General features: G+C 44.1%; 1 protein-coding gene across 5 annotated transcripts; it reads right to left on the bottom strand.

Moving 5' to 3' along the window:
- Positions 1-1,887: 1,887 nt before the first annotated feature.
- Positions 1,888-26,155, bottom strand: ERICH2 (glutamate rich 2). Of its 5 annotated transcripts, XM_084797979.1 has the most exons (13): positions 26,131-26,155; positions 25,317-25,822; positions 25,154-25,199; positions 19,596-19,631; positions 17,775-17,805; positions 17,046-17,094; positions 16,790-16,826; positions 13,934-14,026; positions 10,274-10,416; positions 7,919-8,100; positions 5,752-5,809; positions 3,080-3,151; positions 1,888-2,086 (listed from the first exon to the last, which is right to left on the bottom strand). In XM_084797979.1, the coding sequence occupies exons 2-13, from the start codon at positions 25,759-25,761 to the stop codon at positions 1,953-1,955; spliced, it is 1,326 nt and encodes a 441-aa protein (XP_084654105.1). In that variant the 5' UTR covers positions 25,762-25,822; positions 26,131-26,155; the 3' UTR covers positions 1,888-1,952. The 5 variants fall into 5 exon arrangements, with proteins under 5 accessions (XP_084654105.1, XP_084654104.1, XP_084654101.1 ...); XM_084797978.1 differs by lacking the exon at positions 26,131-26,155 and having other exon boundaries at positions 25,317-26,124; XM_084797975.1 differs by lacking the exon at positions 26,131-26,155 and having other exon boundaries at positions 10,274-10,371.
- Between the last annotated feature and the right edge of the window lie 1,247 nt (positions 26,156-27,402).

The following is a 27,402-nucleotide window of genomic DNA, read 5'->3' as shown; positions in this document are numbered from 1 at the left end:
GTTGTGGCTTCTGTTTGCTTGAAATACTCTCCATCCTTTCATTGCTATTGTGTCTTTATCCATTAAGTGAATTCCTTGCAGGCAGCAAAAGTTTTGTTTTTTAAACCACTTGGCTAGTCTTTGTCATTTAATTGGAGAATTAAGGCCATTTATATTTAGGGATGTTGGACTGGGAATGCTGCTCAGTTGGTAGAAAACCTGCCCAGCATGTACAAAGTCCTGGGGTTGACAAGCAGAACTACACATAATTGAACATGTTGGTGAATGCCTGTAATTCCAGCACTTGGGAAGATCAGAAATTCAAGGTCATGTTCTGCTGTATAGTGTGTACTTTGAGGCTATCCTGGGCTACAAGAAATCCTGCCTCAAAAATATACTTAAGGTTATTATGTAAAGGTGTGTGTGTGTCTTTCCATATTATTCATTTTACAGGTTTGCTGGTTTATTTAGCTAATACTGTTTGATTCTCTAATTTTCATACTTTACTCTTCCAGTGTGATTCTTTCCTGAGCTCTTTTTGTGTATAGTGTTCCCTTAAGTATCCTTTGGTAACACTGTTTTGGTGTAAATACTGTGGGCTGGGGAAGTGGCTCCGTGGGCTGGGGAAGTGGCTCCGTGGGCTGGGGAAGTGGCTCCGTGGGCTGGGGAAGTGGCTCCGTGGGCTGGGGAAGTGGCTCCGTGGGTAAAGGTACTTACAGTCAACCCAGGCCCAGCACTCTTATAAAAGTGGAAGAAGAAAACTGACTCCTGCAAGTTGTCCTCTGACCTCTATATGTACAAGCTGTGTACATGTGTATACATTAATGTATGTATAAATTAATGAATAAATTAATGAATGTCAATAAAAACCTTAATCTTCAGTAACAATTTTAGAGTATTTTGTGAACTATTCTGTATTTTGCATAGGCCATGACACTGTGGTATCAGAAAATATTCTTGCCTTCAATTCAGATTGGCATATTCATAAAAGATTATTTTAAGTTTTGCCTTAATTATTCACAACCAGTTTAAAAGTGGCAGAAATTTATCAAAGAATTCTGAATCTCAGGGTTGCAGGGATGGTGTGGTGGTTAAGAGCAACTAGCTATTTTTACACAGGACTCCAGTTTGGTTCCCACCACACACATGAGGTAGTTCACAGCCACCTGTAACTCAGACACACACACACACACACACACACACACACACACACACACACACTATAAAACAAGTCTTAAAAAATATAAAATAGAAAAATAACATCAATTGATAGGTAAGTATAACACCTTTCCAGTGTTGTATGAAAAATATAAACACTTATCCTTTAATTCATTTATTCATTAGAGATTATCTATGTACACACATACACAGGCACACACACACAGACACACAAACACACACACACCCCTCTTTATTTTCCAGTTACTTATCAGTTTCTAGAGATACAATAATAAAAAACACCAAAGTCTTGTGTCATGAACATGGGGGTTACACTCTCTGCCAGGGTGGAGGAGCTGAGCACTGCAGATACTGCCACAAGCTACATGAACAGATGCGGTTTTTTTTTTCTTTTTTTTTCTTTTTAAATGTTTGATGCGGTGGGTCACTGAAAGCATAGCTGTTGAGCCATATGTCACAGAGGCAAATCCAGACCCTACAAATAGGTGACTCACACTGGAGAAAGTGTTTACCCTCACCATGCCTCACTTTTCTCACCTGTAAAATGGGGATAACACACTTACTACTTAGGGTTGTTAAGATGGAACAAAGCGTATGGAGCGGTTGCTGTGTTTCTGCCCTGCTCCCCTGAGTGGCCTGCCCGGAGCACGAGAGAGCAAGCAGCTCCAACCAGGATGCAGAGCGCTTGAACGCTGTACGGAAGAAACCACAGCTACACCACGCAGCAGCTCTCTTCTTTATATCTGTATTTGATGGCGTACACTCTGGAAAATACTTCTGCACAGCAATGACCTTTAGGCCCCGTCTTCGCACTCATCGGAGCTGTCGTCGTCGGAGCTGGCATCCTCACTGCTTTCCGTTTCACTCTCACTGCTCGTGTCCTCCTCGTCACTGTCTTCTTCGTCTTCCTCGTGTTTCTGCGCTTTCTCTGCCACAGAGAGGAGAGAGGGGCTAGAGCTGTCTCCCAGGGCCCACTCTCTGCTCAGGTCATGGCTTACCATGGAACATGTAGTTTGGGGAATATAAAAAATTGAGCTGAACTCAGTGTAGCATCAAAATAGAACAACAAAGCCAACATATTTATGTTGACTTGGTGGGTAGATGTTTGTGCGACCAAAATTAACCTAAACACGGGTCTCTAAAAATAACTTTTACTATTGGCACTGAGATCCTTAAAAAGCCAGGCATGATGGTGTAAGTGTAATCCCAAAACTTAAGAAGCTGAGGCAGGAGGATCATGATTTCAGGGCTAACTTTGATATTCTTGCTCAAAAAAGAAAAAGAAAAGAAAAAAAAAAAAGAAAAAAAAAAGAAAAAAGAAAAGAAAAGAAAAAAAAAAAAACCAGCTGAACTTTGTAAAAGGGAAAAGAAATTCTGAGTACGGGAAATTGGCTTAGGGTACCATAAAGGGTCCTTGTATCACCGGAAATTGTGAGACACGTAACATATGGGTGTGACACACGGGTGTGGTTACACACTCTGCTTTGTTCAGGCAGTTCCACCCCATGAAGAGACTGGGGCAGTCATCTTTCCTGACGTAGAAAGCCAGATGATTTTACTACACCATTCAAAACATCCACTCAGATCAGTGGTTCTCAACCTGCGGGTCTCGACCCTTTTGGGAGTTGAGGCCTTTTCAAAGGGTCACCCTAAGGCCACCGGAAAAGAAAGCTATTCACATTATGATTCCCAACAGGGGCAAGATTACAGGTATGAAATAGCAACAAAAATAATTGTATGGTTGGGGTCATCATTACACGAGGGGCTGTATGAAAGGCTTGCAGCATTAGGAAGGGTGAGAAGCAGAGTTTGACATTCCTTAACATTCGGGATGATGGATTTTCACAATCTAATACATTTTTTTTTAAAAACACCGTTTACAGTTCTTTGAGAAAAAAATAAATGTAAAATGTAAGATTACCCTTCAGCAATATTTCTTCAATAAGTGAGAAAAATTCCTTGGCAACAGGATTTTCTGGTTCATAGATTAGGACTGAAAACGGACAACAGAACATATGCTATTAATATCCACAGTTTCAGCACACAGCCCCTTAGAGTGGGACTGATCGAAGCTGTCAATAAGAACAGGCAAAGGCACAAAGCAAAGAACAGCCACACTCGCACCACATCTGAGAACAAAGAAAATTCTCCACTGAATATTTGGTGTTTTAGCTGAGAAACGATGCTCTATATTCCCTACGTCCTTATCCAAAGAACACACAGACTCCTCAAAAGAGCTTCCTTCCCAGGCCAGCGAAGGGCCACAGCCTCACAAAGGAGGGCGCAGGAGTGATAAGGATTTGCTAACCTCCATCCCAATCTTAGCCACTCAGTGTTTACGTGACAATGTCTACATAAAGGTCCCCTCTATCCCCAAAGAGTAGCGTTTTCTTCCTGTACCAACTCATCCATGACAGGAGTGTCAATGTTTCAAGTAGGGGAACTTGATGTTATTTCTTTCTCTTTATTCTGACAGCTTTGACCCTAGTCTGTACCTCAGCCACTACCTCCTCTCGACTTTTCCCCCTTAATCTTCCCTTTTGCGGAACCTTGTTGTAACTTTTAAGTCCTTGGACTACTTTCATGGAGGCGTGCTGATATGCTACCAATATCCTAGAGGCCAGAATTTCATTTCAGAGTCACTCTATTTTTTTTTTCAAAACTCTGCAGATCACCCTGTTTATTTTCCACACACCTACTTCCCGCTCATGCAGTATCTTGGTGGCCCCCAAGGGGGCACTTAAACACCAAATTAGAGGTAACTGTGGGCGGCTGGAGGGCCCACTGACACTGAGGAGTTGATCCTCTGGCCTCAAGACTCAATTCATGAGGCAGTGACTATTTCTGAATCACTAACAGTGTCTAACATTTGTCACCAGTCTGAGCTGTACTATGTGCCTGCTTAAAAGTTCCTTGCAAGGACCTCAGGTGTCTTCTGAGCCAATATTTTTTTTGTATAACTACTTCTCTCTGTGTTTAAAGTTAGACTAAAATAAGCTTGTCTTCAGTCTAAAGATTTCTGTGAGGCAAAGCCTCTTTATAGAGCAGTTTCTATGATTTATTCCTTTTGCACCCATTTCTTTCTTTCTTCTTTCTTTCTTTCTTTCTTTCTTTCTTTCTTTCTTTCTTTCTTTTTTTCATTTATTTATATGTGCATTGGTGTTTTGCCTGCATGGATGTGTGAAGGTATCAGATCTTGGAGTTACAGATAGTTGTGAGCTGCCATGTGGGTGCTGGGAACTGAACCTGGGTCCTCTGGAAGAGCAGCCAGTGCTCTTAACCCCTGAGCCATCATTTCTCTAGCCTCTTCGCATCCATTTCTTAATGTGTATATGGGAAACTAAGTCAACTGCCATCGAGGACATAAAGTTTACACGGAGGAGCAACCACAGGATTTACCGGACCATTCACATATTCAGGTTGTGGTTTTCCGAGCCTTTTTGATGATGGACTCCTTTTAGTGGAATACACTATCAATTCTTAGCACAGTTTAGGGAATTTCCTGCCAGGATTAGGATTATCTCATGGGATCAGATGTGAGACTGGCAACTCCTGTAGCTCAGCCTGGCCGCTACGGCTGTCCGAGTGGAGGGATGGGAGCAGCTCTCTGGCTTCGCCAGCAATATTCAATCTAGTGTTCTAGCTGTCCTGACTCCGAGGGTGACGAAGAGGGTCTGTGACGAGTTGAGGGAAATTTCCATCATTTTGTTTGAGAGGTTTACTGACCTGGACCTCCATAAGGGAAACAGAGGCCAGTCTGGGCACCCGGGAAAGCGAGGGGCCCTCTAGGAACACTCTGGGGTCCTGTTCAAGCGCGCAGTTTAGCTTCAGTCTCCTTATCCTGCCTCCCATAATAAGTATTAATTGTTATTGTTGTTACAACTTTAAAAGGATGGCCAGGGTGGTGGCACACACCTTTATCCCCAGCACTTGGTCCTTCAGCTGGGGAAAGGTCTGTGCAGCCTACTCAGCCCTGTGCCCACGTCATGTCCCTTGCCTTGTATGCTGGCACTTGCCTCTTACCTAGTCTGCTCTACGCCAGTTTCTGGTGCTGCCTCCAGGCCCCGCCTCTCAGCACACCTGTAATCCATCCTGCTTTGTACCTTATTCCTCCAGATGTCCACAGGCTGGCTTCCTACAACTCAGTTCTGTCCTCCAGCTCTGAGTGAAGCCTTCTAGGCCATCCTGTGGAAACCTTTTGGCCTTCTAGTTCCTTCTCTTCCTCTTCCTTACTGGCATTCTCCACTGCACCAATCACTCATGGAACAGCATTTGCGTGTTAGTTTACTGTCTGTCCAACACTAGACCTGACTGTGGGGTTGGCTTGGTTGAAACTAGCAGCATAAAGCAATTTACTGCCTCCTATGTCGTGAACAGCCTGTTTTCCAGGACAGTGATCATTTGTTTAATACACAAAGAACTATGCCAGGGGTCCCAGTGAGTTTATATACTAACTGAACTCGTTTATTCTAAAGGAACCCTGAGACATTAGTAGAGAATTCACTAGACTCGGATGGCCAAGCCATCTTCATATTATGGGGTCTGTTCTAGAAACAAAGGAATGGCTGGAGAAGGTAAGTGCTCTGTACTTACTCATCTGACACAATTTTTTTGCCAGCTGGTAGTCTCGGCCCATTTCCGCTCTCAGGAACTGGAAAACAAATTCTTCAGATAAGTGGTTTCAAGACAGAATTTAAGTAAACTCCCTAAAAATATTGATTAATTGATGAACGAGTAGTACGTCTGCCCTTGTTTTATTTCGGTTTTTTGTTTGTTTGTTTGTTTTGTTTTGTTGTTGTTGTTGTTCTTTAAGATAGGGTTTCTCCTCTGTGTCCTGCCTGTCCTGGAACTCACTCTGTAGACCAGGCTGGCCTTGACCTCAAGACACCTGCCTGCCTCTATCTCCCGAGTGCTGGGATTAAAGGCGTGTGCCACCAGCCATTCTGCTTTTAACATTTATACATTTCTCCACGTGTAGTGTGTGTGTGTGTGTGTGTGTGTGTGTGTGTGTGTGTGTGTGTGTGTGTGTGTGCTTGAATATATGCTATGTATGTGCAGGTGCCTGCAGAGGTCAGAAGAGGGTGTCGGATTCCCTGGAGCTGGAGTTACAGAGTTATGAGCTACATGGAACGGGTGCTGGGAACCGAACTCGGGTCTTCTGGAAGGGCAGGGAATCCTCTTCCTATTGAGCCGTCTCTCCCAGCCACGCTCCGTATCTGAGGATACATGATGGAGCGTGGTGAAGGAGGCCGCCCTACTGCCTGGCCACCAGGTCTATGTGTCCCTTAGCAGCCTGAGCGGCTGATTCGACTGAGGTTCATCCCATCGGTCTCATCATTTGCGTGTTTCTTTGGTTTCGGGCCAGTTCGCCTCTGCCAATGTCGGGCCCGATGACATGGCAGTTACCAGTTTAAAACAAACTGTGGGGGCTGGGGAGATGGCTCCGGCAGTTAAGATCACTTGTTGCTCTTGAGAAGACCAGGGTTCTGTTCCTACCACTCATATCGTGGTCATAACCGGCCATAACTCCAGTGTTCTTTCCTGACCTGAGGACATGTGCACGTGTGGCGCTCACATGGTCACATGAAAGCACACATACACAAATAATACACAAATCTCTAAAAAAAAAAAGAAACCCAAACAAACCAGAAAAAGAACTTCGGACCAACGCTCTGTAACTCAGTATCTTCCAGCATGCTGATGTATCACCATTTTGCTTGGATTGTTTATTGCTTTTGCTGGTTAAAAAGCAGTACATGTGTGCAATATGGGAATTTTATAAGCCAAGGTTTAGATTTTAATTTTTGCTTTTACCCTATGCATGTGTGAGGGCCTGCATGTATGCATGAGCATCATGTGTGTGCCTGTTGTCCACAGAGGCCAGAGCTGGGTATCAGAGCCCCTGGAAGTTACAGGCAGTTGTGAGCTGCCGGAAAGGTGTATACATGCCGGAACCAAAGTCAGGTCTTCAGCAAAAGCAGTGAGTGCTCTCAACTGCCAAGCCATCTCTCCAGCCCCAACTCTTTTATTTTCACCCCTCTTTGTAGCTATAATTTCTCTTTGAACTTTATTTATTTATTTGAGACAAGGTCTCAAGTAACCAAGCTGGCCTCAAATTCTGCAGCTAAAGCCCCTGTTCCTTCTCCCTGCCCCACCACGCTCCCCCAAGGTCTGGGATCATAGGTGTGTACTATGACGCCTAGGCTATTCTGCTTTTGTTTTAATTATGATATGTATTGGTTTAACTCTGCACATTTTAAAATCCCTAGTGCTTGATCTGTTTACTTGTTTCTTTTAATCTCAATTTTAAAAGAGATTTTAGTTCTTGTTTGTAGTTTTCCTAGTTTCTGATATTAATATTTAGTGAACATTTTTAATCGCATTGAAGCATTTATAACTATGTTCTGGGGGCCAGACAGAGTGCTCAGTGGGTAGGAGTGCTGACTTCATAGTTATACAGACCAGAATTCTGATCTGAGCACTGGGAAACAAGCCATGAGTTGTCCACACTTTGAGAGCCCAGCTCTGGGTATGGGCAGGGTAGGATGGAGGGAGGGACCTCTAGGGTTTGCTGGCTTCCAGCTAAGCCAGGAAAATGAAAGCCCCAGGCTTAGGAAAAGAATGTGTCTCAAAAAATTGGCTAATTTAAAAGTAATTAATATATACTAATTCATTTAATCTACCTAATAAGACTGCATCCTGTTTAATTATGTCAGTATTTGTATACTACTCCACTAATACCACAAACACCAAAACTTACTTCTGCCATTAGCTCCAGCGGGGCACGAGTCTCCTTCTTAGTGGGGACTTCATCATCTTCACCATTGGTATCATCTTCTCCATCACCATCTGTCGAATCTGACAGCTTCTCCTCAATGTCCTCAAGGCAACACTCACTATTTTTCTCTTGCTTTGCAAGGACCAAATCCTTGCCCACTTCACCTTAAACAGAACACACGTAACCAGTAAACCATAGAAAGTTGAGGTGTTAAATTGGACCAGATCCTATTAGCACCCAGGAAACTGATGAAAAACAATTGGCCCACAGACATCCTTACTCCCCCCATCTGCATGCGTATTAATTAGTTCATTTACCTCTATCAACACCTCAATGTTATGCTTAACGTTTCATTTATTTATTGGTTCTTTGAGGCAGGGTTGCTTTTTGAAACCAAACCTGTAATGTAATTTTAATTCTGTGTGCACTGGTCTGCATTCACATCTGTGTGAGGGTGTCAGATCCCCTGGAACTGTAGTCACAGACCGTTGTGAGCTGCTGGGTGGGTAGGTAAGAAGGTGGGTGGGTGGGTGGGTGCTGGGAATTGAACCAGGGTCCTCTGGAAGAGCAGCTAGTGGTCTTAACTGTTGAGCATCTATCTCTCTAGCAGGATAGTGTTTCTAGCCCATCTACTGATGAAGAAACTGGGGGCAAAGAGGTGAAACAACCCAGTATTAAAGTTCTTGAGGCAACCCCACTTGGTCTGGGAGTCAGTATGGCTAGAGTTGATACTCTTAACGAATTTCTACGTTTTTCTTTCCTAAAATACATTAAAGTGTACTATTAGGGCAATTTAAGACTGTTTACTCTGTTTCTTCTAATATGTCCACATGGGAAGCATTGTCGGGTGGGCGCCTTAGGCTCGGCCCCTTCTCAGAGGAGTCTGAATGTCTACAGTCTCCTCTTCTCTGACAGGGCCACGGCCATGAGGTACTGAGAGAAAACAAAGACATTCAGGAGAGAGCACCAGAGAAGACAGGCTGGGAAAACACAGACTAGGAAGAAGGAAAAAAAAAAAGATAAAAGCGATTCTAAGCCAAACATGCCAGCCCGAAGAAGGATGCTGGCTCATGAGAGGGTGCCCATCTACCTGCTTTTGTCTCCTCCACAGTCTCCATTGAGTCACACTCTCCTGACCCTCCAGAGGGCACCTGGTCTGTGGACCACCTCACCATACTGATGTCATCAAAGGAAGGTCATAATAGGTGATTAAGACCATCCTGCGATGTCACAGGGATGCTCTCAGTCAATTTACAGACCCTCAGCATTGTGGGGGAAGTTCCCTAACCTCTGTATCCAAAGCGATCTCTCCTGGGTGCTGTTAATTTCACTGTACTCCATCTTACAGCCTCAGATTATCTCTCCTGTTGGTGTTTCACATCGCTGTAAACATTTCATTTTTTAAAGTATTGATACAAACTGCATGCATTCAGCCAGGTGTGGTGGTTGCGGTGACACACACCTTTGATCCCAGTCTTCTGGAGGCAGAGGTAGGCAGATATATGAGTTCAAGGCCAGCCTGGTCAACAGAGTGAGTTCCAGGGCAGCCAGGGCTACACAGAGAGACCCTGTCTTGAAAAATAATTTGCATGTATTCACGGAGTACCCTGTGATGCTTTGATGCATGCTTACGTTTTGTAATGTTTAAATCAGATTAAACGTACTTTGTTATGCTGAAAACAAATTTTATCAACCTAACTTTTTTTTGAAACAGTACATTTTCCTTGTCTCTAGTCCCAGCTTTCCTCAGCCCTCCTCGTCCCTTCTTTTCCCAGTCCTAACTACTGGTCCCACTGATGAGAGCCTTTTGGCACTGTCTTCCTCTGCCTGCCTTGTTTCATTTAAGATGGCGATCTCCACTCCATCCGTGTTGTACATGACAGGGTTTCAGTTATCTTTAGCATCTCCACAGCACTCCTTTCTGTAAGGAAGCCACATCTTCAATATCCATCCTTCCACTGGTGAAGACTTACTTCCAAAGAACTGGCCAACGATCTCCCTTAGAATGTGCACTTCCTAAGAGGAAGGTCAGTGTCTGCTTTGACAACTGTATCTAGCTTTCAAACTGGTACCTAGTATTCTGGCTTGTAGGTTTTCATAGTATTTTAATGCATTGGAGGATTTAATGCCTTGTAATGATCAGCTTATATAATGTCCACGCACAGATGTCCTATTTGGCTGTATATCAAATAACCCAGTATGTGAGTTTGAACGTATTGCTTCCTTTGACCAACCTCAGAGCTACAGTGCTGTCAACTCATGTGCAAAGGTCATGGCCCGTGGGCTAAAACAGAAGCCACAGTTACCCAATTGAGCAAGACAAGTGCTACTTGTTACCTGTACATTCTTTCAGGTAGGAAGAGGACCACAGGTTGGACTGCTGATTTAAGACGTCTTTATTTTCAATACTCCTGGACGATGATCTGTTTTCATTCCTAAAAGAGTGAAGATCTTCAGTCTTCTTGGAAGAGGCTTCTTTTCTAACCGTTAAAGCAGACAGTGAAACATCTCATCAGTCATAGTGCCCTTCGCTTTAGAAAAGTCCATAAAACACATGTGAATACTATTATTCAAAGAAAATCACAGTATGGCAATGCCAACCAAATGAAGACTTAAACAGAATGCTGGCTCTTATTTGGAAGAGCGTAATTTTATTGCTCATGAAAAACTATTTCTGCTTGGTACTTATTATTGCATAACGATTCATAGAATCTTTTCAGAGCTGCAGCACAGGGCATCTAAGAGAATCGCTTAGGAAAATGCTTTTGGTTCGTCAGGGTGTGGTGACATAAAACTACTTAAGGAAATCAGCCTCGAATGGCTTTTGAAGTCTGTGGTTAGGTGCCTGCACTTGCATCATGGTAAGGCTCCAACACTGACATGAACCCCACGGTTATTAAACAGCCTCTTGTAGCTTTTACATCTGGAACTTCACACCAAGACACTGCCTATGCAAACAAGGCATTCTGGGTAGGGCACACTCCATCTACAGAGAGGCACATCTATGCTTGTGGGAGGAAAACAATACAAATCTGCTTTCAAGGGTATTAAGAATCTTTCAGTGTCAGCTGGGTGGTGGTGGCGCATGCCTTTCATCCCAGCACTTGGGAGGCAGAGGCAGGAGGATCTCTGAGTCTGAGGTCAGCCTGGTCTACAAAGCAAGTTCTAGGCTGGGTGACAAACTTCTTTTTTACCTTCTGCTCTCTTGTTGGCCCTTGGGTTTTGACTTTACAAATGGTTTGACCTGGTTGTTATGTTCTTTAGCAGATGCAAGAATGGAGCTTTTATTTTCCCAGGATATTTGATTAAGCTATCCTATTCTTGGCTGCTTACCCAGAAAAGTCTAAGCCAACATACCCAATGAACAAACGAGAGCCATGTGTATTGCTGTACTATTCGCCATAGCCATGAAGTGGAACCAGTCTAATATTCATCAATGGATATGTGATGGTTTGAATAAGAATGGCCCCTATCTACTCATGTGTTTGAATGTCTGGTTCCCAGTTAGTGGAACTGTTTGAAAAGGGCTGGGAGGTGTGGCTTATTGGAGAAGGTGTGGCCTTGTTGCGGCAGGTGTGTCACTGGAGGTAGGCTTTGAGGTTTCAAAAGTCTATGCAGGCCCAGCCTTGCTCTTTTGCCCTGCAACTTGTGGCTCAGAGGTGAGCTCTCAGCTACTGCTCCAGCACCGTTCTGTCCTTCCTGCTGCCTCGCTCATCATTAATGGCCATGGACTCACCTTCTGAAACTGTAAGCAAGCACCCAGCTAAATGCTTTCTTTCTTACGTTGCCTTGGTCATGGTGCTTCATCATAGAGATGTAAGTCTAGGGGCTGGAGCGATGGCTCAGTGGTTAAGAGCACTGCCTTGCTCTTCCAAAGGAACCAGATTCAATTCCCAGTACCCACATGGCAGCTCACAACTGTCTGTAACTCCAAGATCTGATACCCTACTACCAACACACATAAATTTTTAAAAATTAAATAAAAAAATAAAAAAGAAATGCAAGTCTAACTAAGACAGGATGACTATGTAAAGAAAATACATGGTGCATGTATATAAGGAAATGTGACACACTGACAAGCCAGACGTGGTGGTGCATGCCTTTAACCCCAGCATTTGTGAGGCAGAGGCAGGTGACTCTTTTGAGTTGTAGGCTAGCCTGGTCTACATAGTGAATTCCAGGATGGCCAGGGCTACACAGTACCTTGTCTTAAAATTGAAAATCCTGCCCCACCCCTGTTATATATCATTAAAGAAAAATAAAATCACAATATTACTGGAAATATTTGCAGGAAAATGGATGTACTGGAAATCACCGTGTAAAGAGAAAGAAGCCAGAATCAGAAAGAAAGACAGATCCTGTTTTCTCTCAGATGTGAACCCAACGTTAAAACTACATGTATGTGTCCATATACATATGTGTGTGGGTGTGTTTATACATGTGCTTATATGGAAGGGGAAGAAAGCAATCTCAAGAGTAATAAGAAATAGTGTAAGAGAATACATGGAAAAGAAAAGTAGAAAGGGAGGCTGACTGGGGGAAAGAAAGGGAACGGGTGGCAGTGGGGGAGGAGCATAACTGGGAACGAAGTGTGACATATGTGAGGTTGCCATGATGACAGCTCATACTTTGTACACCTAAATACTTCTTTTTTTTAAAAGAGAGATAAAAATGACATCAGGGACAAACCAACACCGTCCCTTCTCTGGACACAGAGGCTCAGGAAGACGACTTACGCTCTGCGTCTGACCCTTTGCCCCTCTAGTTGCGTGAGAGCATCCACCGAGGTGCCTGACACTGAGAGCTCACTGGGTCCTCCATTTCCTGGGATGGCAGGACCATTCTTAGGCTGCCATACAACCCACCAATCGCCAGAACTTACACGAGCTCATATCACCTCTAGGAAAAGGAGTTTTGTGCCTTTTTCTTCACTAATGACATTATCTTGTTGACTCTTAGATACCATTATTGTAAGATATTATTGGTGGTTTTATGTATCACCAAGAAAAGAAAGACATTGCTAAAGCTGGCATTAGCTGAAATCAATATGAGACAGTATATGTGCCTAAGACTCCGGGCAACAGGGTGCTGGCAGATCCCCGAGTAGGGTGTTAGGCGCACAGATCTGCAGATACGAGTAGTTTGGAGTCCTCAGTTAATCCTAAACACATGGAGGCAGGCGACAAGTTCACTGTCCTGTGGCTGCATGCAGTGCTACTGTTGCAAGCAGCAGCCATGAACACCCTCGACCAAAACCTCCCTGAGAACGGACTCAATCGTGATTTTAACAGTAAAGCAAAAAGCCCTTTGCTCCTCACTTCCTGCAGCATCTACAGTGTAGACACTCTAATTACCAGAGGCTAGAAATTCAACCTTTTCTCCAACTAAAAACTACTGACTTTAGCAGGGCGTGGTGGAGCGTGCCTTTGATCCCAAACTGGGGAAGCAGAGGCAGGTGGATCTCTGTAAGTTAGAGGACAGCCTGGTCTACATAGTGAGATCCGGGACAGCCTGAGCTACCTAGTGAGACCCTGTCTCAAAAAACAAACAAGCAGAACCAAACAGCCCTCCTCCGGAAAAGCCTACTGACTTCCTTTTGGAAAGAATCATGTTCGTGATAGTAAGAGCGTTAACTACTTAAGGAAACAGTTAAAAGTTTCATTGATTTCACAACAGTGACAATGGAGGAAAGATTTCAAAATTTACTGTATGTACCTACATCCTTTGGACATGGGAAGTATTTAATTAAGTAGTTCTGAAAGCTGCAAGTTTCTCAGGTTAGACAGTCCAGCGGAACTTGGTGATGCTGGTGGGTAGATATCCTAAATTTTAGCATTTCCTTTAGTTTTTAAGGACGATATCCGGCACATTTAGAAAGCGTCCTTCAATTGTTATTAGAATTAATAGTATTTTCAGGAAAATTACAATGTAAATTTTGTCTTAAGTGATTTATATCAATTACCCATGGGTCAAAACCCAAAACCATTTAAATCTTACTTTGCTGAGAATGTATTAGCTACACCCGGGGAAATCTGCAGTGGGGAAGTATAAATCTTGCTTGCCGGTCTTGGTCTGTGTCCAAAGCATTTTCTTAAAAGTGAAGTAAAAATGAGAAAACAGCTTAGCATTCATTTTAGAAAAGGCTGTAACACACACACACACACACACACACACACACACACACACACACATACACGACATTATATAATAAAACCCCAAGCATACAGTTTCTTCAATTTTGGTCAAAGAACTGTAGATTTGTTTCAGCCACTGCCCCTGGAGCTGGCACAGGTGTGAAGACCCAGAAGAAGGAAAAGGAGAAAAAGAAAACTAATGCTCTTTAACCTTGCACAGGTGGGGTCCTTACCTCACCAAATCAGACCTCCCCATCAGCGTCAGCGGGTGAAGCCAGCAGTGGGATGAATCCCACTGAAAAGTTCCCCGACTGCCTGAGTTAATTCTTTGAGGTTTGGTCCCCACCATTGTCCATTTTTTACTATGATGACCTGTCTTCAAACACTAACCCTCTTTGCCGTCAGCCTTGGACAAGGGACTTGAGGTAGTCACCCCACACGTCTGTGAAGCTCACGGGCTGTATTTATCAGCCTTGCTCTGGTCCCTGCACGAGCACAGGGAAACATGGTGTTCTTGCAAAAGGTTGTTGCACAGTCAAATGCAGTCGGTACAGAGTGCAGAGGATTGGCGTGGCCCTCTGCTTTTCTGTCTAGGTCCAGGCTGCACGGACCTCCCGGGCTGAGTCTGCCCCACGCCTGCTCGGCACCATCTACGAACACTGGCTATGAGGACTAGGACGGATTACTGTCCACAGCCGTACCAGCCCCGAGGCACGCAATCTCCTCCGACTGTTACTTAGAGAGGCTCTAGGTCACCTAAGAAGGCAGTGCCCTGGGCTCACTTAGTTTCTAGACTGAGTTACCTGAGGTGAAGAGAGCTATTAAGTATTGGCAGTACCACTGTGTGCCACGGACCTTGGGGCTTAGAAAACAGGAGAAGGCGAGCTGAGCACTGCACTCATCTCTCCTGACTGCATGGAGTGTGTAGCCGCCTCACACTCCTCCCATCAGAGGCCTCCTTCCCAGCCATGATGCAGCTATTCTGTGACACGGAATAAACCCTTCTCACTTATGTTGCTTTCCTCAGGCATTTAAGTCACAGCAACAAGAGAAGCAACCAACACAGCAAGGCACGCACACACACACACACACATACACACACACGGTCACTTATTCCCACCAATGGCCTGCTCATCTCCATTACTACTGAACACTGTGCCTCATGCTCTTTGAGTATCTTTCAGCTATGTGATAACAGGGTGCATACACGTGTGTGTATGTAAATAGAAATGCTTTATATAGATTTTTTTTTCTGGTGGACTATAATTTGAAACAGATGTAAGCCCTCTGATACTGATCTGTTACCTATTACTTTCTCTTTAATGCAGAATATACAGGGTGCTGAGGTGGTAGAGCAGGGACAGGCACTTGCTGCCAAGCCTGGTGAGCTGTTTGAGCCCCAGGACTGACGGCAGGAGAGAAGAATTGACTAGGGGAAGTGTCTCCTGACCTTCACAAATGCTGCTCACGCCAGGCTCTATGTAATTAAGTTCTTTTGTGGCTTTTTTTGTTTTGTTTTCTTGAGACAGGGTTTCTCTGTAGTCCTGACTGTCCTGGAACTCTATCTGTAGACCAGGATGGCCTTGAACTCAGAGATTCGACTTCCTCTGCCTCCCAAGTGCTGGGACTAAAGGTGTGCACCACCACCGCCCAAGTGTACACACACACACACACACACACACACACACACACACACACACGTTTATTTATTTACATGATGTATAAAGCTTGCAGCAAAAGATGAATATTTTTTTTAGCTATTCCAGTACAGCAATTGACATATGTTGGTTAGAGTAGAATTTTTCTCATATATTTTGAATAGTACTCAAAATAAGCCAAGACTTCAGACAATGTATCTGCAGCCCCCAAGAGCACCATCATATATATGAATTCCTGGAAACTGTCTCTCCTCTTTGACCACGTGTGTTGTGGGAACTTAACTGAGGTGGCCAGGACTGGCATGGGCACCTTTACTTCCTTTCATTTTATTTTATGTGTATGGGTGCTTTGCCTGCATGTGTCTGTGCACCATATGGGTGCAGCATGCGAAAGGGCCAGAAGAGGGCGCTGGATTCCCTTAGTTACAGATGGTGCTGAGCCACCATATGACCACTAGGTAGGTATCAAACCTGGACTCTCAGGAAAAGGTTCTGCATGGTGAACCATCTCTCCAGCCCTAGGACTTTGTTTTAAGGACAGTATTCAAACTGTAAATTTTCATTAAATAAACATCATATTTTTACCCAAAGGGTAGTAAACAATTGTATCATGCAGTACTGGAACTGACGCTGTTATAGTCAGCAATTAATTGATCATCTTCAACTATTCAAGGTGATTGTTTTTTCTTTATGTAGGACTAATGTTGCATCTTAAATGAGCTGAGGATACTAATTTTAAATTAAGTATTTACTTAATTTAAATATTACTAGATATTCTAAAAAAGGAAGCATGATCAAAGGGAAACAGAAAAGAGTAGTAGAAATTAAACAAATAAAAAAAAACAGAGTAGACAGAAGACAGTATGTTTAAGTACTAGACGCAGAAGTGGGGCTCACCTAGTTTTCACTTCTTCACAGTTTAATTTTAAATATGCCTCTACTTAAGTAATAACTGCAGCCCATCCATGCGCAGCTGCCTTTGCAAGTTTAATTAGATGACAAATGGTTTGCTTTATCTATTTCTAATTACTTAAAAGGCAAGGCCAAAGGCATTTTCTTACTGTGACATTTCTTTATTTGGATCTGTCATCACTTTTTCTGAAAGAGAAGATAAAAGTATTTAATTTTTTTTTCAGCAGTGCTGTCCCTAACATAGAATTTTAATTAATTGAGAAACAGTTAAGTTTTTTTTTTAAAAGATAGATAACAGAGGATTTCACTGTTGAGTTACACAACCAATTCTAACAATTTCAATATTCTTTTTAATATTTAGAACAAAATCACCGTCAAACACATTCTAAGTAATAAATCATTTACCCTTTGGATCAAACACTGTCAACCCGCCATTCTGTCTGCTTTTTGGTGCCTAAAATAGAAGCAGAAATTAAAAACTAGAATTATCATTATTTTGCTTTGAAGTATTTGGAAAAATATATTAATAGCTTTATGTAAACATTTCTATTGTGTAATATATACTAAAGCAAATTACTTTTGAATCTTATAAATTGATGGTAAAGTTGACCCCAAACATTCTAAAAAAAAAAACAAAAAACAAAAAACAAGAACCTCCAGCAATATGCATTTTATTTACTTTTTTTGTTTTTGAGACAAGGCATATTTATGCATTCATGGCTGGCCTTGATCTTATTATGTAACCATGGATGAGCCTTAACTTTTTGTTTTGCTTTGTTTTTTTTGTTTTTGTTTTTGTTTTTTTTCAGACAGGGTTTCTCTATGCAGCTACGACTTTCCTGGAACTCACTTGGTAGACCAGCCTGTCCTCGAACTCACAAAGTCACCTGCATCTGCCTCCCAAGTGCTGGAATTAAAGGCATTCACCACCACTATCTCTTTGCTTTCCCCTCCCAAGTGTTAGGACTGAGGTGGAGATATGGCTTGGACATTATAAAGGTAGGCTCACAAACAAAGAAAGCACGAGGGCAAGGCTTGTACAACCATGCCAGTTTACAGAGGCCAGGAGCTGAAAGCGGGGTTCCCTGTGTGCATGCTATGCGACTGAGTTACACCCCAGCCCGTATCCTTTACCTTTACAACTTCCTTCTTGTCTAGGTAGTTTCTGGAAAAAAAAAAAAAAGAACAAGATATTTACTTTGTAAGTTTCTAAACCCTTGTGTAAGTGTCAATACAAATGAAAGAAACACAAAACTGTCAGCAGTCTGTTAAGCATGGGTTAAGGAATGAAGTCATAAAGTCTAGAGCAGTGGTTTTCAACCTGTCATGATCCCTTTGGGGGGTCATGCAATCCTTTCATAGGTGTTGCATAAGACTGTTGGAAAGTACAAATATTTACATTACTTTTTTCTTTTTTGCATATGGACTTTATCTATTTATAATATATACTACAATTCTTTTGTTAAAAGATTTATTTATTATCTATACAGTATTCTGCCTGCATGTATACCTGCATAACAGAAGAAGGCACCAGATCTCATTATAGATGGTTGTGAGCCACCATGTGGTTGCTGGGAATTGAACTCAGGACCTTTGGAAGAGCATGCAGCGCTCTTAACCTCTGAGCCATCTTTCCAGCCCTATACTACAATTCTTTCTACTAAGACACTAACTTGGATTTTGTGAGAGTATATTGAGTCTGTAGAATACTTTTGGAGAATACTGTCATTTTAATACTATTTTCTTTCTTTCTTTCTTTCTTTCTTTTTTTTTTTTTTTCAAGACAGGGTTTCCCTGTATAGACTTGGCTGTCCAAGACTCACTTTGTAGACCAGGCTAGCCTCGAACTCACAGTGATCTGCCTGCCTCTGCCTCCCAAGTGCTGGGATTAAAGGCGTGGGCCACCAGCCTTATACTACAATTATTAACAATAACAAAATTACAGTTATGAAGTAGCAACAAAAACAATTTTGTAGCTGGGGATCATCACCCCATAAGGAACTGTCTTAAAAGGTTTCAGCATTAGGAAGCACTGGTCTCAAGGACACAATTTTCTCATCTTAGAGTCCATGTAAACAGAGCTGCAGGGATGACTTTCCCCTGGACAGCGGTGTGTTCTGTCCCCTAGCTCTGTCACCGGTCTCTTTCTTTATCTTGTATTCCAGGTCTAGACTAAAACACCAGCAGCGGCAGGCTCACCTAGCTGGGCGGAAATCCTAATTTCATGTCTGCTCACATTTATACTTCTCCCCCGCAAGTTCAACAGCCAAACATGAGAACTGTATCTCCACCATTGTCAAGTTTGCTGGGGCCACGAAAGGGACGTTTTAGAGTGCCTGTGAGCCAGATGGAGGTGGAAGGCTTCCACATTTAGGATATGGACTTTAATTATTAAAATATTATTTTTAAATGTGTATGTACAATTTGGTCTCTTATCCAATGACCCATTTTAATTTTCATCTCATAAATCTTCGCATGCTTTTACTAATAGAAGTTTAATGTTTTCTCTGAGTTTTTGTTGTTGTTGCTTTCTAGGTTACTAGTTATAGGATTGATTTTTCCGCCATAATGGAGCCCTTTATATATCTAGATAAATTTTATTTTGTAAAAATTGACCCACCTCCCCTCTTATTTAATTTTGTAAACTTATGGAAAAGATCTTATTTAATTTTTTAAACTTATGGAAAAGATCACATTTAATTATGTTAGCAATTCACCTCTCTACCCCCACCCCCACCCCCACCCGAGACTCCACATCCCAAGGCAGACTTTTTGTTTGTGTCTGAGACAGGGTGTCTCTTGGTAGCTCTGACTGAGCTGACTAGAACTTATTAAGGAGAGCCAGGTGGTTTGAACTTACAGAGATCCACCTGCCTCTCACACACTGGAATTATAGATCTGTGCCCTCGTGCCTGGGCCTCAAACCAGACTTTTAAAATGGCTATTATTACATACCTGTGGATTTCAGGAATACCAAACTCAGGGCCAAGACTGTGGACAACAAAGCAGTGGGTCATTAGTTGGTACTGCTCCCTTTTCAACTGTCTTTCTCACACAGACTCTCATTAGTCTGGGAACCCTGACTAAGAAGATAATAAATAAGTTATTGACAACTCGGTTCTCCATTGTGGAGTTAATCGAGAGCCACAGTGTACCAGAAAAGCAAGGAATCTTTTGAGGGAAGAAGCTAGCTGGTAACAGCAAAGTACGACAAAGGAAAGCTTTCCCTCTGGCTCTCTAGGCTAGGATGACACAATGCAATGATGAACCAAATGTCTCCATTGCTTCCCCCAGTCCTGTGGACAGAGTCCCTGGTAAGACAGGCAGAGCATGACCTTCCCAGTTAGAGCCTCCACCCCTGCCAGCTGCAGGCTGCATGGACTCCAGCCCTCAGGCAGAGCTCAGATCTTGATGGAGAGATCTAGACACTCCTCAGTCCAGCTGTATCGTTCCCGAGGAGACAGGCATCCACTGGGCCTCTCTCATCCTAGCACTGAATTCCTTAGGCCTCAGTAACACTCAGGAGCCTGGGTCCTTGGTAAGAGACCAGATTTAAAGCTGGTTCTGCCACCCTTGGGGTGAGCTTGGAAAGTGACTTAACCTTTCTAAAGCTTTGGCTCTTCCACTTGAAAACTGGGGATTACCAATGGGGTTGACGTCTCTGGACACCTGAGAAGATCAAGTGGGGTTAACTAGATGAGGGGTTTAACACAGAGCCTTGGCACACATGCTGTTGCCACCACCACCACCACCACCATCACCGCCACCACCATCACCGCCACCACCATCACCGCCACCACCACCATCACCATCACCACAACCCCTTCATGTTTTGCCTAAAAGAAAAGCTGGGAACGTATGCTTTGGGTTAAGATTGTCTTGAGAAACAAAACACAAGCTGTGACTGAGACAAGCATGCTGGCTTTGAAGACTTTTAGTTAACTTACACAACTACCTCAGTCCTGAGAGCTGATACATAGCAGCCAAGATCATTGGCCCATGGAAAACGCTATAATGCTGAACATGGAAGGCCTGGGTACCCTCTGGATTTTGGAACAGTCCCTGTGTCAACGGGAATAATTACGATAGTCTCCAATTCACAAATAACATCCAATGTCTATTTAAAACAAACATCCAGGCCGGGGTTGTAGTTTAGAGGAAGAGAGTGCTGTGCAGCTGGCATGTGTGGGGTGGTGCTAAGTTTCTCCCTCAGCACCAAGACAGAGAAGCAAACTTCCTGTGAGCACCTGCCACGCATCCCAAATCTGTGCTAAGCTGTGCAGACACAAAGATGAAGATTTCCTGCTTTTGAGAAGTTCAGCATCTCAAGGAAGAGACACCTTCTTGCTCAGGCTTTGGCACACTGTCCAAGGCTTCTTGGGGGCTACAGTGTGATTTCCTATACCATTAAAATTGACATAATAGTGAACACCGAGATCAGCCAGTGGAGGAAGAAGTGGAAAGCCTGAAGAGAAAGGCCATTAACTGAGCCGTTCCTAAACTCCCCTCCAGTGCCACCGCCAAGACCCAGCACCTGTTTCTTGCATTTCTTCCATAGCTGTATTTTTTCTACAAGAATCCATAAACAATGTAGTCACTGTCCTCAGATTTTACGGCAGATCTAGCTGCCCAACTACAACAGCACCCATACTGTGCTGGCTGGTTTTATGGCTCCTTGACAGGAGCTAATGTCATCTGACAGGAGGAAACCTCAACTGAGAAAACGCTCCCATAAGATGGGCTGTAGGCAACCTGTAGAGCATGTTCTTAATCAGTGACTGATGGGAAAGGATCCAGCCCCTTGTGGGTGGTGCCATCCCTGGGCCGGTGGTCCTGGCTTCTATAAGAAAGCAGGCTGAGCAAGCCAGTAAGTAGCATCCCCCCAAGGCCTCTGCATCAGTTCCTGCCTCCAGGTTCTGCCTCGTTTGAGTTCCAGGCCTGACTTACCTCAGTGATGGAGAGCTATGTGGAAGTGTAAGCCAAATAAACCCTTTCCTCCCCACGTCGCTTTGGTCACAGTGTTTCATCACAGCATGATGAACATCCAACTAGGACACCCACTGTGGTAATTCATAAGCTAACAGTGACAGGCCCAGTGGCATGCCTGTGAGCCAAGCTTAGCTCATCATGAACTCTCTCTCTGAGGTTTTCCAACCAGGACTGTTAGAGCATTGGCATAATGTGAGTCTAGAACTCCAGGCATAGAAATGAGAAGCAAGAGGTCGGGGGAGGGGGAAGGGAAGGAGAGGGCGGAGAGGGAGGGAGAGGGAAAGGATGAGCATAAATACAAGAGGCACACACATCCATCTCTAAAACTGTCTGAAGCCCCTGTTTCTACTCAACCTCTGTCCCTACTATGGGCCAGACAGTTAATTTCTCATTTTTTTTGAAATGAGATTGGGTTGTAGAGTTTGTTGTTGTTGTTGTTGTTGTTGTTGTTGTTGTTGTTGTTGTTATCTGAGACCAAAAGAAACCTTGACTTCTTCCTTGACTACAATGGCTCTTCTTGCTCTCATCCCTGGGGCCCTGCAGTAAGAGCTCTGATAACAGAATTAGCACAGCCTACGGGCATGTTAAGTAAGAAGTGTTGAATAAATGGAAGAGAATCCCGAGGGCACAAGATTGCAGCACTGTAATATTGGATCTTTCTCCATAGGACACCACCTGAGTGGCACTGTGCAGGTGACATTTAACCAAGTAGGGGCCACAGTCAGGTAGCAATAGCAATGGCCCAGCTCAGTGTTAGGGAATGTCTGCAGAGGAAGTTGGAAATGTTGGTGGGGGCAAGGTATAAACGCCATTAATTGCCACATGCTGTAACTACTGGGCAATTGTAAACCAAAGTCAAAGCTTTGAAGAAGACCAGGTGAATAAGTTGATCCCAGAACTTTGGTGGCGGGTAAATTTGAGAGAGCACAGAGGCAGGAAGACCAGATAAGAGTTCAGAGAAAAGTGCTGGCTGACAGCCCACAGACTAGACTCATAGCCTACATCTGGAAACAGAACTGTACTGAGCTGCATCATCTGCGGGGGAACAAGAGAAGCCCAAGGGTAGAATCCTGGTTCAGAGCATCCAAGAAACAGATGAGGAGCAATGGTATGCACATACCCAACACGGAGACTTGGCTAGAGAACTCAGGAATGACCACAACCACAGAGAAAGGATCTTGAGAAAGGAAACTGGTTCTTAGCACAGCACAGTAGGAAAACAAACAAGCACAAAAATACAAACAAAACAAAACAAAACAAAACAAAACCCACTTGAGACTGCAGGAGGGCTTGGGCAGCAGGACTGCAAGTTCCAGACCAGCCTAGGCTACATGGCCAAGTTCAAGGCAAGCCTGGGCAAACAAACATGGTCAGTGGCAGGTCATTTGCTTAGCATATGCAAGATCCCGTGTCCCATCTTCAGTATGAGAGAAGAAAAAAGAGACAGAGAGTAAGAGAGACTGTTTCTTAGCTGTTAAGTGTGTATCCCACATCAGCGTCAAGTCATGAGGTCATCAGGTGTTGACTGGCCTGGACTCTAGCACCACCAAACAAACATATAAGCTCTATTGTGTGCCTGGGTATGGTGGTGTACGTCAACAATCCCAGTGGGTTGAGGCAGGGGTATTTTGACCATCACTCCCAGGCCAACCTGGGCTAAATACTAGCACTGTCTTAAGAAAAAAAAATGAAAGAAAAGAAAAAATAAAGGATAAAAGAAAAATAGAGGGCTAGGGGTCTTCCATGAAGGCAAATATGAGCTCAGTCATAGGTTCACTCATGTATTTATTTACTCTTTGTCTTCTCGCCAGCTAGAGTTCTGAGAAGGAACTTTATGTATTTGCCTGTCTCTAGGGTTAGCACATCCCATACTGCACGAGGTGATGCTCAGTAAGTACTTGTTGAATGAGCAGAACTGGAAATATAACAGAGAATACAACGTATAAGCCAGTAGAGTCCAGCTGTTCAACATGGCAGCCACTAGCCCTGTGCAGGAGCAGAGCGTGTGAAATGTGCTTAGCTCAATCTGACAGTAAACACTCCGACTCAGAAGACGTAGTACCTCAAAAATGGATGTACGATATCTCATATACATTTGCCTCTAGGCTTATGCCACTAACCAGAAGCCAGTGGGGCCACTCAGGGTTCCACGTGGACTGCAAGGTCCACTAGCCTCTTATCCAATGAGTTGATAACACCGAATATTCAGATTCCCCAAATTTTGATTTGAGGTTTCCCTTGAGATAATAGAAGACGTGACAGTTTTTTCCTTTGTTGTATTCATGCAACTACCTTTAACCCTTTTTATTCTATTTGCTTTTATAAACAACCTTGCGTTCTGACTGGCGGAGAATGGATGAATAGACTGACAGGTATATGCTCTGTCCTGCAACTGTGGTGAGGAGGCACAGCACAACCCAGGCACATTTTACCGTACAGCCTCAAACACATACAGCGTGATCATCCATCACTTTATACCCGGAAGTACTTAAATATACACTGTATTTCCTCCTTGACAGGACAGCAGCTTGCTGGAAGCAGCCTGTGTTCAAATCTCAACAGATCTTGAAATGTTTAGTCGATTCCTTAACCTCCCTGTAATTCAGCTCTTTTAAGTATAAAATGTGGATTAAAGGTAGTGATGTACCCCGAGGCTCCTGTACAGGTAAACATACATAACAACTGAACTTAACTGGGAACAGAAGGAAACCACCTCAGCTCCCCTGACTGCTGTCATCACCTGTCACCTGGCCTTGCAAGGACAATCCTGACCCCAGTACTCAGGAATGAAACCAGTTCTACTTGAACCCTGAGACTGCTTGGACCCAGAAGCAGGAAGTAAGCTTCACCGCAGGGCAAGAGGTAAGAGGCTGGGATTCTGTAGAGGGTTCAGTGGGAATGCGTAGGAGAGTGTGGGCTTAGCTCTGGAATCTCAACAGTTAGAGATCATTTCTGCTGAGGTGGTTTTCTGGAGAGTAAAACAGAACCCAAAACCCCAGTAAATATAAATATACATGTAAATATTTATATTGTGTAACTATATATTAAGGACTCAGGAGCCATCAACTGTGGGTTTTAGGAGAACGAAACAAAGTATTTAAAATATTTAAAACAACTTTCTTAGGGCAAGAACAAACAGCTTCAGCAAGTTCCAATGTCACTGTGCAACATTCGGGTGTGATGCAGAGTAGGTCAAGGAGTCAGAAGTCAGAAACTTGAATTTTGGACTTTTAAAATCATTCAGATTGGAATTTAGTGCGAATCCTCCTCTTGGACGACCCAGAAGGGCCAAAATTCACATTGCTATGGCCAAACAAGTTACAGGTAGGGGCCAAGCCAGGGGATGCTCATCGCTATAAACCATTAAGTTGTTTGCAAAAATATGACAGAACCGCGGGCGACCCGGGGGACTAGGGCAGGGCTAGAAGCCCTGGAACAGAACGTGACGGTTTTCATTTTGGCAGCAGGGGGAGATAACCACACAAACCACGCAGACCTCCCCTCCTCTCAGCCGTGCATCCTACCTTCTCGGGCGATGCCTTGACAGCCGTGGGGCTCCAGAACCCCAACCTGGAGTAGTAGCAGAGAAGTTTTCAGAGTTAGGCGCCACGGGAGGTGAGGGCTGGGTCCCGCCACTCGTGGGAGCGCGGGGGAAGTTTTACTCGCTGTCACCGCGGCTCTGCTTACCCGCTGGAGGCCCTGCCAAGGAGATCCCGCGAAGAGCTGACCAGGAGGAGGTCCAGGCCCGCTCGCCACTCGCGCTTGGTTCAGTGCTACTAGCCTGGTTCGCCGCGTCGTCAAGGAGACCGGACGTGCTGCCGCTAGAGCCCCGGGAGCCGCGGGAGCCGCCCAGCGACGTGGAGGGGGCACGCAGCGGTGGGGCGAGCGTAGCTGAGCGCGGCGGGCCCGGGGTGGGGCGCTGGGCGCGCGGCGGGGACGAGGTTGGGGCGGGGCCAGCTGCTGTACCCACGCGGAGGGCAGGGCGGGAGGCACGAGTGGCCCAGCGCCCGGAGGGTCTGGGGGTCACGCTGCGGGGCAAGTTGGTGGCGGCCACCCTGGGGCAGGCTTGAGCACGTACCCTGGTTACTTTGAGAAAGGCCGGAGACAGGGAGACTGGAAGGTCGGTGTCCATACCTGATCCTGACTCTATGTGGCGGAGGGAAAGGGGCGAGGTGGCCTTTTGAGGGTTGCAACTTGTGGAAGAAAAGATGCCTTGAGTTGGGAGGGATGGTTGCCTCTGGATGTAGGTGAACAGAAATCCCCTGCACCTGAGATCGCCCCTAGAAGATTATGGGTTTCCTGGGGGTCTAGACATCAGTTCTCCTAGGGATCGGTTCAGGTGTTTAGAACCAGACTCGCCTTTCCCACCCAGCCCGGGGCAAGTCTGGGTTCCCTTTCGCGCCCGGGCTGCTACTGAAGCACCTCGGCCAGTCGGAGGTCTTATGCTTCACTGCTTCGGTCATAAAAGAGGGTGGGAGGACTCTCTGTTAGAAAATCTCACTTGTCTCTCTAGCTTATCTTCTGGGGCGGGGGAAATGGGTAACAGCTCTCCTTGGACACGGAGAATTTGTTGCTAGGCAACGAGTTTTGAAGGGAGACTCGGTTGTTGTAATCAAACCTGGATTCGAATTTCACGTAGTGGCTAGAATATAAGAGATATATTTACTATCCTAAGCACCCTCTGGGCACTTCACCTGATGGTGAGTTTCAATGTATAGAAAATGCTTTAATTATGATATTATTTAAAAAAAAATAGAAGTAGCAGAATCATTCAGAACCACAAGTATTACAGAGTTTCAGTTATCTTCAGTTATTTTTAAATTCTCTCATTCATCCATCCATCCAGGTATTCTCTACAGCTCTTTGAGTCGTGGATGACAGGGAAAAAAAGGGGGGGGGGAGCTAGAGTGGAAGATTAAGGAACTCAATGAAGTTGACGAATGCATGTCTTGTTTGATGAGATCCAAGCAAGCCACGACTTCCGTTATTGTAGGACAGGAGCCACTCTACAACATACAAGATGTCTTTAAGTTTTTACCTAAGGTCTTTCTCCGTAAAGGCAAAGGGAAAGTGTATTTCTTTATTATGTTTTAAAGACATTGTTTTTGTTACATTTGCTTGGTATTAATAAGCAGGTGATAGTGGCCTTGCTGCACACATGGTCTTACTTTATGTACGACAGTTTCAAGCTGACCTGATTAAGCTGTCTACCTGCTACACCCCAAAAGAGAGTTTCAAGCCAGTCTATACAGTGCAGGATTTTAAAGACCTGTCTATTGTTCCTATATCTCAGAACACGGAAGGAGAAACTATTTACAGCCGAAATGGCATCTGACCAGTAACTCTTAGGTAATAGTATCCGTTCTGCTGCAGTATGTATCTAAATAAAACAGCGGACTTTTAGAGTAACGCTGTCAACCCCATAATGGTTATCTTACCTCACTCTGATGAAAAAGCCTTACATTTTGTCTTCGTCTGCATAATATCAGAAATAACTTACCCATCTCTATTATAACCTTTGTGCAGAAGTTGTGATTGACATAATGCTCAAATGTAAAACCAAAGTTTAGCTCTGGCATTTGGACACTGAATAAGTTTATCTAAGTATCTGCCTAGTGAGGGGTTGTGTTAAAGAAGTGAAAGAGACAGTCAGATTGGCATACAAATACAGTGTCACTCCACAGCAGGTACTTATTTTTAAACTCCCTGGGTTTGTTTTGTTGTTTTTTGTTTGTTGGTTGGTGGTCCTAGAGATTGGATCCCAGGCTTTGTA

The sequence above is a fragment of the Acomys minous genome, assembly GCF_964271855.1.
Source record: "Acomys minous genome assembly, chromosome: 10".
In the NCBI taxonomy this organism is placed as follows: domain Eukaryota; kingdom Metazoa; phylum Chordata; class Mammalia; order Rodentia; family Muridae; genus Acomys; species Acomys minous.
The sequence above is the reverse complement of the archived record's forward strand: the minus strand, read 5'-3'. Positions and strand labels throughout refer to the sequence as shown.